A 12,644-nucleotide genomic window follows, 5' to 3' on the forward strand; every position below is an offset into this window, starting at 1 on the left:
CTACCATAATGTAGGGAGGCAGGGGGCTGGAGAGAAGAGAGACAGGTTTCATAAGCTGCATTAGCTTCTGCTCTCCCAATTGTTTCCAGGTTGCCTCTGGACAGAGCACAACGGAACAGGAGTGGGTGGTACATGCAGCAGGTGATTTTTATTACTACAAACCATCATGAAACTAAGTAATGAAACTTTAGAGGGAAAAAAACAAAAACCAATGAACAAAATCATCACTCACCCCTCTTGCTTCACCACTACCAACCCTCTTCCAGAAGGCCAAAGACATCTCCTTTCCTGGAGATGGAAAAAAAGCTTACATCTCAGAGAAAATCATCATTTCCTTTTTCCAAAGCTCAGTCTGAGACTGGAGCTGATAAAAAGTAGTGGCCTTTCAATTTATTCTCTCCGAAAAGGGCCACATCTTGAAGCAATTACTTCCATATTTAAGTGTGGAACATGACCCAGGGAGTTACTGACCAATGACAGAGGATTGGAGCCAGACTGGCAATCTGAAACCAGAGTGAAGGAAGGGGCCATGGAAATACATGAAAGGAAAAATGCATCCCTTTGCTCTTTGAAGTGAGAGGCCTAGGCTGTGCCAGACAGTGCTTTCATGAGTAACACTACAGCGAGGGGCTTGTTGTCAATCTGGGTTCGAGTCCAGACTCAGTCCCCACTAATGGAACCATCTCTCTGAACCTCAGTCCCCTGATCCATGAACAGAGGGTAAGGCACCTACTTTGCACAGTGGTATGGAGATTCAACATCAAATAAGATCAACTTGAGGAAAGCAGTTATTTCTGGCTCATGCATCTCCCAGGGGGACAGGTTTAGGGAAGAACTGGCAAATTCCAGTTTTCTTCAGTCACAACTCAGGTGTCCCACCTTCTGAGACAGACTCATGCTTCCCAAGGATCACACGTACATAGGTCTGTTTACTACTCTTTTTGAAACAGGTATTTCTGTTTCAAGAGGTTTCTGTTAAAAAAAAATATCTCTTTCTGTTAAAGAGGTATTTCTTTAAAGGTGCTCTTAGGAAATTTATCTGCCAGGTGCTGATGACACTTTTGAGTTCATACACCTGGACACATTGTCCTTCACTCAACTCAAAGGCAGGAACTGGGTATCTTAGGGCCCTAATCCACATGCTCAAGGTCTTAACACTGGTGACTTGTGAGAGAGTTCAGTTTTAACAAAACTCAAATAATCACACTGCAGCACTAAGAAGTGGGCAGTATAGAGCCCATATGATCATCCCTGTTCTCGCCATATAAGAGCACAGGTTTGACAGCTTTCCTGGATCAGCAGAAAGGCACATCAACTGACTCCAAATCCATGGAATAGGTGTCTCCACACCTCACCTGAAAGATAGCCAAAACAATGAGGTTGCCTAACACCTGCAGCTCAGGGTCAGGTGGGAGGACGGGAATCGAGGCTGTTGTCCTTCAGGATTTCCCCGAAGCCTGGGTGCATCCTCACAAGGAGGTTTGCATCCTTTCTTCCTCCCCATTTGGCTCCCCTAGCCTGTCCTCTTTTGACACCGAACACTGTTTCTGCTCTCGACATTGATTACATCTGTATGCAGCTAATCTCTGCAAAGTGCTCCATTTGGCTGTCAGCTCTGTGTAAAGCCTATTATCCACTAAGTAGCATCAGTTTCTTTCTTGAAGTCATCATCCTCTGGAAAAGTGTCCACGATCAGAAGCAGAGGAACTTGCTGTGCAAGGGCTCTGACAAACTCCAGAGGCCACTTAAGAAAAAGCCACCAGGGACCTCAATGTATCAATGGGGCCATGGAGAACCTGCCCTGTGGGATAGATTCTGTCACCATTACAGTCTGAGCTGGTTATAACAAGGCTGCGGCTGGTCCATGGCTATACTCCTAGGGTACTAATTCTAGACAGCCCAGTGTGTGTAGCTCTCAGAGATGCTGGTAGGCAATGCCTTGACCTGCTTAGGATATGGAAGGCAAAGGTCAGCCCTGTGAGCTCTGTACCCAGACCCAGACTGTCCCAGACCTATGAAAACAAACCTAGGCTGTGGTCTCTTGAAGACCCACTTACAGATTTCCTGGAAAATGTCTCTGATGGAGAAGGTTCCCTGGGAAATCCACACCTGTTCAGGGAGTCTGAGGCCATACCTGGGTAGGTGCTTCCAGAGGCAGTCCAGAGGGATGCTCACAGGTGCCCCCTTGCCCCCCTGAATCTCGCAGGGGGCTGCAAAAACATGTTACCCTAAATGTGTCCATCACCTATGTGCTGCTCATGTAGACTGGCTCATGCTAAAAGCATCTGGTCCTGGCTTGCCTATCTAACCCCAAGGTCTTCATGCTCTTCAGATGGGTTGGTTCATAGAAGAAAATAGAATGGGAACTGAGGGATCAGCATTCAGCATGGACAGGAGGAGGGGTGAATGGCTCATGAGCTGGATGGGTTGCTAACACCCTCCCCTCATGGGCTCCTGGATAGAGGTGGACAAAGCAGCTGTGGGGAGAGATGGCTCAGTGGGGCTGCTGGAGCCTATGCAAGCACAGGTCATGGGCAAAACTGGTCGGATTTGTGCTTCCCTAAGTCCTCCAGGAGCTATTTCAGCCCGTGGAGGGAGTTAGAGTCTAAAGCAGGGGTTGTAGATTAGAGGTCTATGGGCCAGGGTGGGCCTGCAGGTATGCACGGTGTGGTTCACATAGTATTTTGTTTATTTAAATTAGTTGCCAATGCTTTAAAAATAGACTTATTTTAAAATATGGATTTCCTGCCTCCTGTGAAAAATGAGACTAACAGCACTGGGCCTATGTGGGCAGTCGGCTAAAGGTGGGTAGCAACTGTGCCCTTTAGACAAGGCCACTCCATGTATAGGCGCAGTGCTCCCAGGGACGGTGTACCCGAGGGCAGTGGGGTCAACAGGCGGTAGTTAGAAGGCCGGGCCTCACACTGATTGGGAAGGGGCCTTGCTCAGAGCTCCGCAGGCCTCGGAGCAGGAGGCCAGGCTTGGCTCAGAGCATGAACAGTCTCCGAGGGCTGGCAAAGAGAAGCAGTGGTTTGCCTCCCTTCTCCTCCTCAGGGCTAGGAGTCCTCCTTGTTCCTACCACCAGAAGCCAAGAGCCCTGCAGTCCGGGATATCAGCATCAGACAGGCAAGTCCCTGCCTGTCCCCAGTTCACAGGACACGTGCGTAACATACCCTAAACTACAGACAGCATTACCTCAGCCCCATGTGGCAAGAAGTAAGTGCCTTTTCAAACAGCATCAAGCAGATTTCAGGAAAGGACTGGCATGTGCCACAGAGTGTTCAACTTGGGCTTCAGAGCTGGGAGCCCAAATGTCTCCAGCTCAGGTACCTCTAAGACGAGCAAACACCTGGGTGGGAACTGAGGCTCAAATGAGTCCCATGAGTTGAACTCAGGATGTGCCAAAAAGGAGTCTTCCACACCCCCTTCATTTTATCCTTGAAAGACAGAGGGAAACACAGTGACTGTTTGAGCATAAAAATAACCTGGTTATGTTCAAGATGGATCTTATACTGGAGAGGTGACAAATAAGAACTACCTCACTCCAAAATATACCAAGCCAAGACACCCACCTCTGTGGCACACGCAAACCACGTGCCTGGTACCTCACCCACAACACACACACACACACAAATTGAGAATAAATAGGAAATAAAAGATATTTGAGCTTAAGACTTTTTCTAAAGTCTAAAATCTGGTCTACGGGCTGATGCTTAGAAGAACAAGACAGCCTGCCTCGGTGGAGCTGGGAACCGACACCAGACTCCTTGGCCCAGAGATGCTGATGAGGGAGCAGAAGCACTGAACAGAGAGGGGTGTAGGGCAGCCCTGGAAAAGTAGCCGGGACAGGTGGTCAGGTAGTTCAGGCACCAAATGCGGCCATTCTCTGACCTCCGATTCCAGGGACTGCCACCAGGCAATGCCTTCCTGAAACATCAACTTGATGTTTTCCTGACACCTTCCCTTCCACATTCAAATCTTCTTTGTTCTCTATCTGGGGTTTTGCACTATTTCATCCATCACCTTCCTTCCTCATCCTCACCTCAAAGCCACACCTCTATCACTCTGTGCAAATGCTTTTCCACCCTTTGAGATCTTTCCATCGGGCCATTTTCTTTCCTGGTTTTCAAAAAGAAAGATCCAGCTTAAAAAAATAAACAACTCCTCCTGCTGCTCAGGGAATAGATGAGCAAGAGAAATGCACTCAATTTAAATAGGAAAATCAAATGGAGCCAAGAATGTGGTAACTTATTAATCAGAGATGAAAAGAAAGCAAACTAGAAAGCATACCGCTTCTGAGCTGTTGGAACTAGTTTGAGGACACCTGCACAGAAATACTGACTTAAAAAAAGTTCTTCAAATGCACTCAAAACTAAGAAATACTTGGGAACCAAACGTTTATCCTGAGACCAAAGGTCAAACAAAAGCCTGTATTATTCATTACCATTTGATCAAGACGCTATCTGAATTTTGTGCTGTAATGACAACGATAAATGTTCAAGCTTTGGGGGAAGGATTACATATAAGCAGTCATCTACTGGAACCCATTCATGTTAAGGGACTGTCATTCTTTAACTAATTAGTGAGCACCTCCTATGTGACAAGGACGATTCCAGGAGCTACAAAGCATAAACCATGACTGAAGTTTATGTGTGTGTTTCCCAAAATTACTGAAAATGTAAGAATCATTCAAGAAAATGAGACCATCTCGATAGATTTCATAGAATTTCTAAGCAGCCTCTCAACAGATTCAGAAAAGCCTGAATAAAAATTCAAAACCCCTTCCTAAAAATTGCAGTTCATCATTTATAATAGGGTAAAACTGTTCAAGGGCAGAAGAATGATTATCTTACTTTTCATTTTTAAAAAAGCCTCTAAAAAAAGCCTCTCCAGAATAGTATACAGTAAGATTTACAAATGGAAAAAACTTCAGTCTGACGATAAACATATAGAATCAGAGGACTAAATCGTACCTGTGAAGAGAGCTTTGTAAATTATGTGTACACCTGACAACAAGGAGGACCAAAAGGAACCAAGACATTTAAGAGATCTAAGTGAATGGTACGAGAACAGCTCCATTTGTCGTGTTGACATCGATTAAATTATATTAAAATATTATGTAAGTAATACGCTTTATCAAAGACGACTCTACAGAGTGGGAGGGGAAGAGGGAGATGGGAAGGAGGCACTCAAGAAGCTAACCGACTTCCTAAAACCCCAGATGCCACCAACAGTCAAGCTGTGGCTCCTGTGAGAAGAGGGACTTTGTCAGCACAGCGCCTCTGAACTTGAACCTGGCTGGAGAAAGTGCCACCTGGGAATCCGTCTAACTAGCTCAACAGGTTATTCCTCTCGGGCCAGCCCTTCCCGCCCCTCCCTGCAGCTCAGTTGGGGCAGGTTTCACCTGCTGTACAAACACCACATGCAGAACGTGAGAGCGGTGACTTGGACACAGCGACTTTCGAACACATGAGCTGCGTTAGAGCCCCAGGGACTTCAGCTCGCGCACCCTTACCTGTTGAAGCATCTCTTCGGCGGCATTGAGTTTCACCTGGTGTCCTTCCAGGCACACTTCCAGGTCCCGAATCTTTTCTCCTTGCGCTTCCACTTGGTCTGTGAGGACACTCACCTGCCGCAGGAAATAAAGCAATGGGTGGATGAGCAGAAGTGGCTCACCTGCTGCTGGGAAACAACACTACTGATCCTTACATAAAAAGGGCTTTCCTTTTAGGCGGGCGGCAGGTGCGGGAAGTGAGTGTCCTGGGTGGTGAAAACTCCAGTTATTTTCTTACCTTGCCACTGCCTGACTGACGTTGTCACATTTCCTGCTCTTGACACACTCAAGAGAAAAACACCCGGCAGTCAGGAGAGCTGCCTCCGGGCCGGACTCCTGCTCCTTAGTCCTCTTACAGCACTCACTCGGGCAATCTGGACCTCAAGGCATATCTCCTCTGGCAGGCCGGGGCTCTGCCACCTCGTGTGGAAGAGCAATCCAAACTCCTGTGGAAACTAACCAATGACCTTACCTGTCTCATAAGGGTGTGATGGCTGCTCACCTATCAGGCGAGTGTTCTGAAGCAATTAGGAATGTGGGATGTAAAGGGCATGTATTAGCACTGAGAAAACTTGGCTCCAGAAAGGTTTTTGTGCTTCACAGGCCAAAACATGACTCTAAGTCATAATACACACAAGCCACATTGCACATAGAGTGGCAGGAAAGTTGTCTTTCTAAAAATCATGGAGAAGATCTCTTGGGATTAATAAAGATCCAGTTATAGGAAGCCCTTTAAATTATACCCTAAATACTAATAGAGAGGATTTCCATAGCCTGCTCAAGTAGCAAACTGCTCCCAGGTCCTCCTTTTTATTAAAAAGGTGCCTTACAGCAGGAAGATGAAAAAAGAAACTAGATGGCCTCCCCAAATAAAGAAATCAATGACTAGTAAATTAAGATCCTTTAGACACTTTTGGTTTTTAACCAATGGTTGAGTCATTGCCATTTACATATAGATTATCTTAGATGACTTCTCAAATCTGTAAAGGAATGATAGCTGGAGCATGAAGGAGTTAATGTGAATCCACTTATGAGCATTTAAATAAACTATCAATTATAGGGGTGCCTGGGTGGCTCAGTGGGTTAAGTGTCTGACTTTGGCTCAGGTCATGATCTCATGGTTCATGGGTTCAAACCCTGAGTCGGGCTCTGTGCTGGCAGCTCAGAGCCTGGGACCTGCTTTGGACCCACTCTCTCTCTGCCCCTCCCCCACTTACGCTCTCTCTCAATAAACATTAAAAAATAAAAATAATCATAAAGCTCCCTTTACAAAGGGAAGAAATCTAAGTACTGCTACTTTAAGCTTTCCATTTTTTTTAGTGTCTTTATCTTTATCTTTTTTTTTTACAAATACCTTATTGTCAAATTAGTTTCCACATAACACCCAGTGCTCATCCCCACAAGTGCCCTCCTCCATGCCCATCCCCCGTCCCCTCCACATCCATCAGTCCTCAGTTTTTGTCAGCATTCAAGAGTCTCTCATGGTTTGCCTCTCTCCCTTTCCCCCACCATTTCCGCCCTTCTTCTCCCCCTTGTTCCTCCGTCAAGTTCCTCCTAATCCTCCTATACGTGCAAACATATGATATTTGTCCTTCTCTGCCTGACTTATTTCGCTCAGCATAACACCCTCAAGGTCCATCCATGTTGCTACACATGGCCAGATTTCATTGTTTCTCATTGCCATGTAGTATTCCATGGTATAGATAAACCACATCTTCTTGATCCATTCATCTGTTGATGGACACTTAGGCTCTTTCCATGTTTTAGCTATTGTGGAGAGTGCTGCTATGAACATTGGGGTACATGTGCTCCTATGCCTCAGCATTTCTGTATCCCTTGGGTAAATTCCTAGCAGTGCTATTGCTGGGTCATAGGGGAGTTCTATTGTTAGTTTCCTGAGGAACCTCCACACTGTTTTCCAGAGGGGCTGTACCAGTTTACATTCCCACCAACAGTGTAGGAGGGTGCCCGTTTCTCCACATCCTTGCCAGCATCTCGAGTTCTCTGATTTGCTCATTTTAGCCACTCTGACTGGTGTGAGGTGGTATCTCAGTGTGGTTTTGATTTGTATTTCCCTGATGAGGAGGGATGCTGAGCATCATTTCATGTGTCTGTTGGCCATCTGGATGTCCTCTTTGGAGAAGTGTCTGTTCATATCTTCTGCCCATTTCTTCACTGGGTTGTTTGTTTTTCGGGTGTGGAGTTTGGTGAGTTCCTTATAGATTCTGGATATTAACCCTTTATCTGATATGTCATTTGCAGCTATCTTTTCCCATTCCGTTGGTTTAAGCTTTCCATTTTTATGTTCCCAAATTATTATGAATTACTGAAACCTATTCTTGGAGTTGTTGCGGAGTGTACTAATATTCCAGTTATAATCTGGAAACAGGTGCCTTCTGTCAGGCCCATCTAGAACACAAAGCTTCATGGTGGTGTTTTCAGTCCTTGTGACCCAATACTCTCAGTAGTCCTGGCCTTTTATAGCTACTACCTCTGCTTTCCAGAGGGTGGCCTTTCAAAACCCCCTGGGTTCCAGAGTTTGTTTGGGAAGGTTGCACTGTGGTTAATCTTATTATGAGGATTAACACATCATCTGCACCACACCTCAGGGCCATGCGCTGGCAGTACTCACAAGTAATATGTGGTCTCCAGCATTCCACAGCCTGTAGCTCAGCTGTGTGTAAGGCTCAAGACACACAGGGCTATAGTGTCCTTACAGACTTTTGTTTTTTTATTTTTTCCTTACGAACTTTAATACTCAGTAGAAGGATCATGGAGACAGGCACAGAAAATTGGGACAAATGTATAAAGATCCTTTATTCAATAAAAGCGAATACTTTTTGAGTTCCTACAATGTGCTAGGCATACCTTTAGGCAATGGGGGGGAGGGCAGGGACTACAGAAGTGGAAACAAAAAAGGGAGGGGGTGAAAATCCTTGCCTTGAAAAATTACATTCTGATGAAGATATAAAATATTTTGGTTTTAGTATATATGCTGCCAAGGTGAGCATGGAAGATTTTGGTTTTGGTTTTAAAGTATGCTTTAAAGCCGGTTGAGCGTCTGGCTTCGGCTCAGGTCATGATCTCACGGTTTGTGGGTTCGAGTCCCGCATCGGGATCTGTGTTGACAGATCAGAGACTGGAGCCTGTATTTGAATTCTGTGTCTCCCTCCGTCTCTGACCCTCCCCTGCTTGTGCTGTCTCTTTCTCTCAAAAATAAATTTAAAAATTTTTAAAAAGTATTCTGAAAATAAAGTGATTTGTTACACATGATTGGCCTTGTTCTTCTACAAGTAGATCTAGGCAAACATTCTGGGCCAAGCACTTCAATTAATTCAGTCTGGCTGAGCTGCCTTGTATGTTAAGCAAGAGGCTCTACCATGTTGAGGGTCTAAGCATCTCCATGGGCCACCACAAAACAGGGCGATCACCTACCAGCAGCTCAGAAAGTCTGTTCACAAGCTCTTGGAATAGAAACCGCTAGGATCCACTTCTGACTTCCGTGATTAGTTTCCCATTTGTGGTAGGACTGTTGAAATAAGGATTCTTCAAGGATTCCGGGTTTAAAACAAAACCATGAATGTCAAAGAGAACGTTATCACAGAGGACTTAATTAAATTGTGTGCCTTTGAACAGGAATGTGTGATTTCAGCCACAAAGGTTCCTGGTTCAAAGGTTTCTGAGTTCAAGCTTTTTGCCACAAAATTTTAAACTGGAAACTCTGGTCAATCATGTCATTGGGATGGAGTTTCAAAATGCATCCCTTAAAATATGTGCTATATAATGTGCTATGTAATCTGCCCCCTCCCACTTCTCTGAAGGTAGTTTCCCACCAGACTTCTTCACGGTCATCCACTCCAGCTACACAGACCCTCTCTGTTTCTCCTATACATCAAGCACACTCCCCCATCAGGATGTGTGCAGGACCAACCTCCCTGCCTGGAATGTGCTTCTCTGGGCATCCACGGGGCTCCCTCCCTCACTTGCTTCAGGACTCCTATCAGGCAGGTCTTTCCTGACTACACAATCCTTATTCTGCTTTCTTTTTCTCCACATGATTTATCACTGCCAGAAACATTTTATGTATTGGTTTACTGGACGGACGCGCGCACACACACACACACACACACACACACACTAAAAGAACAGCAACTTAGTTTATTTTCTTCATGGCTGCAACCCTAGCACCTAAAACCAGTGTCTGCCAAACTGTGGTCACTCATACATACTTTTAATGTTTATTATATATTATTGAGAGAGAGAGAGAAACAGAACAAGCATGGGAGGGGGAGGGGCAGAGAGCAAAGAGGAACAGAGGATCCAAAAAGGCTCTATGCTGATAGCAGACAGCTCGATGCAGGGCTTGAACTCATGAACAAACCTGAGTTGAAGTCAGACACTTAATCACTGAGCCACCCAGGTGCCCCTCAAATATTTTTTAATTAAAAAATTAATGGGGGAAAAAAAAGAAGATTTAAAATTATATAATTGCTCATTTGGTCTAAGCTTAGTTATTTAAAATAGAGAAAGGACAGGGGAAAAAAGGTTAGGAAAAAAAGACCAAAATGTTAAAGTCTTTTTAACTTTCCAAAAATATCTAAAATAATCATTTATTATTCTTACATTCGTAAGATGAAATAATAAGATGAAATAGAAGGAAAAAAGCCAAATAGCCTCTTAATTCCAGTGCTCTAAGCTAAAGCCCACAGTGGAGGGTTCCAGAACCCCACCTGCCCCCTCTCCCGATCCACTACAAGCCCTGTCTAGCACCCTTCAGGCTTTTGAAGGAGCCAGGATTGGAATATGTACCTTCTTTTCCTCCAAATCATTAATCACAGTGTCTGATACATACCAGACCCTGAACACATGCTTGATTTATGCCTGTGAGAGCTAACACAGCCAAGGGCCCCTATCACAACAAAACGCCTCGTGCAAGCATGGTCAACTTTACGTCCTGCCAAGGAACAGGCGCTTTCAGAACCGGAAATGTTCCTTTGACTATCTTTCCCTGTAAGTTTTGGAGTTCCTCTCTTTGAAGCAAGAAAGTCATCAAAGGTTCATTAGCACATGTTACCAGCACCAGGGGATTTGGCCTCAAAGTGAGCCATCTAGATCCAGCTCCAGACAATTTGGGCCTGATCCTGTCAGCATCCACCCTTACGTCCATATCACTCATGGCTGTTTTATTAGAGACAGGGGGACACACTTATCTCCCTAAGAAGACTCCTGGGCTCCTGGAGGCCAGACCTCGTTAATCAGCCTGGCCCCAGAACTTCCAGTGTACCGGCTCTGCTGAGCACAAGATGAGTAAATGAACGCATATGCAGCCCGAAAGCCAAGTCCAGAGTTTAACTGTGGCTTCAGCTACTTTCTGCTTTGTTTCAGGAAGAGTATTTCTTAATGAACATACACTTCAGGAGCAGGAAAAATCCAACAGGAAAAATACCTCTTGTACTCCTCTTCCACTTAGGGCACCTACAGAGGCAGAGGGAACAGGATAAGCCGTTTCCCATGAAAAAGGACCCACCTGTAAAATGAGGGACTCCTTATCTCCTTCTAGACGTGCCAAGCGTTCCTGGTATGTTTCATTACTAGCAGCACTGTGGTGATTTACCTGGGACTAAAGAGAGGAGAAAAAAAAAAAAAAAGAATTACACTTAAAAGGCTGGGAAAACATCTCACCAACTTCCAAATGAAGTATGCAATTTGTGAGGACAGTTTCGCTGGTTGCATGTATAAAACCACCCACCTAAACAGGAAACCACAAGATTTCAAAACTACTATGAGGAGGACCATTGAAAGGTGTGCCTTGAAACCTGGCAAAATCGCCCCCCCTCCCCCACCCCGATGACCTCACCCTTGGCCAGGAAGGCCTCAACGGAACTCCAGACCCAGTGGTGCTTGACTTGACTGGGCGTGTTGGGTCTGGTTTAGGTGGAGGCAGAGCCTGCCAGAGGCACCAACGGCAATGAGTCTACTCTTTAAGGAGGCCAGGGAACTGGTACCATTCACCAAGGAACTATGTGGGAACAAGTCCTACACAGATCACGGTCTCTCCTCTCACACCAGGGTTCTCCAGAGCCACAGCACACCTCATAGCATGGAGTCCCATCCTGAGCACCCCAGGGAACACAGAAGATGGGGGATGCCAGCCACAAGGCCCTTCATCCACTCACACGTGTCTTCCAGGAGTGGCCAATCCCTCCCTCCATAACGGCTGGAGCAGGCCAGGCTGGCATGCTGCGTGCTTACTTCTCTCGGCTCTCACATTATATGGAAAGATGAAACATCCTGAGAAGACCCCAAATGATAGCCAGGGGGACCTCAACGGGCTAACAGGAAACAGAAAGATCCAGAAGCCAGAAAACAGAGTAAAGGATGAAGATATGAAACGGCAGATGGGAGGCAGAATTCATAAAATGCTCTGAGCAAGAGACAGGAGGCTGCAGTCACTTTTTGGGTCTGACCTGGTTGTAGGCAGGGAAGAGGGACAGAGGTGGCTGTTAATGTGACTGAGCTGGCCCAATGCCACCAACACTCCCTCCATACTTAAAGGAAGGCGGAAACCAAGAGGCCCAGGGTAGGCCATTCAGGGGCGAGGCAGCCTGAAAAATCAGATCTGATTGCTAAATGGGGAAGTGACAATCATCAGAATCTGGGCTAGTCTAGAGGAGTAAATGCTCTGAGGTTTATGAGGCAGTCTCCTGATTCCAAATGCAAGTCACCGTTGTGCAAAAGAGCACGTTAGAGAGGAACCCAGGCCCAGAGGTGGCCCCCTTCTCCTGAGCTCATTTCCCCACATTCCAACCTTCAGAATGGGCTTGCCAACCCAATGTCTTCCTTGCCCTAGTCCCACCCCTTCCCTGATGCACTGATGAGGTAAGGACAGGGGGCAGGGCTGGGCCTCGATCTCCAGCAAAAACAGGGACTGAGCATTGTGCATTCAAGCCCTGGAGTCCCACTTGTGAGAGAAGCATGGGCTGTTGAAGGTGGAGCGGGAGGGCCAGCCCAGGAGCCATATCCTAGGACAAGGTAGCAGACAGAGGCTAGCTGGTCCTGCAGCTCCCGCTGCAACCACTGACCCTTACTC

General features: G+C 46.0%; 1 protein-coding gene across 4 annotated transcripts in view; it reads right to left on the minus strand.

Annotated features, from left to right (window-relative positions):
- Positions 1-12,644, minus strand: part of PPFIBP2 (PPFIA binding protein 2) — a 147,803-nt gene that overhangs the window by 54,164 nt on the left and 80,995 nt on the right. For all 4 annotated transcript variants that reach the window (XM_039222436.1, XM_039222438.1, XM_039222437.1 and 1 more), the window contains exons 4-5: positions 11,082-11,174; positions 5,516-5,629 (exon numbers count right to left, since the gene is read on the minus strand). In XM_039222436.1, coding sequence (XP_039078367.1) covers positions 5,516-5,629; positions 11,082-11,174 — 207 coding nt within the window. The remainder of the gene's footprint in view (positions 1-5,515; positions 5,630-11,081; positions 11,175-12,644) is intronic.

Source organism: Hyaena hyaena, unplaced genomic scaffold (assembly GCF_003009895.1).
Source record: "Hyaena hyaena isolate Hyena2069 unplaced genomic scaffold, ASM300989v1 scaffold_1129, whole genome shotgun sequence".
NCBI lineage: Eukaryota > Metazoa > Chordata > Mammalia > Carnivora > Hyaenidae > Hyaena > Hyaena hyaena.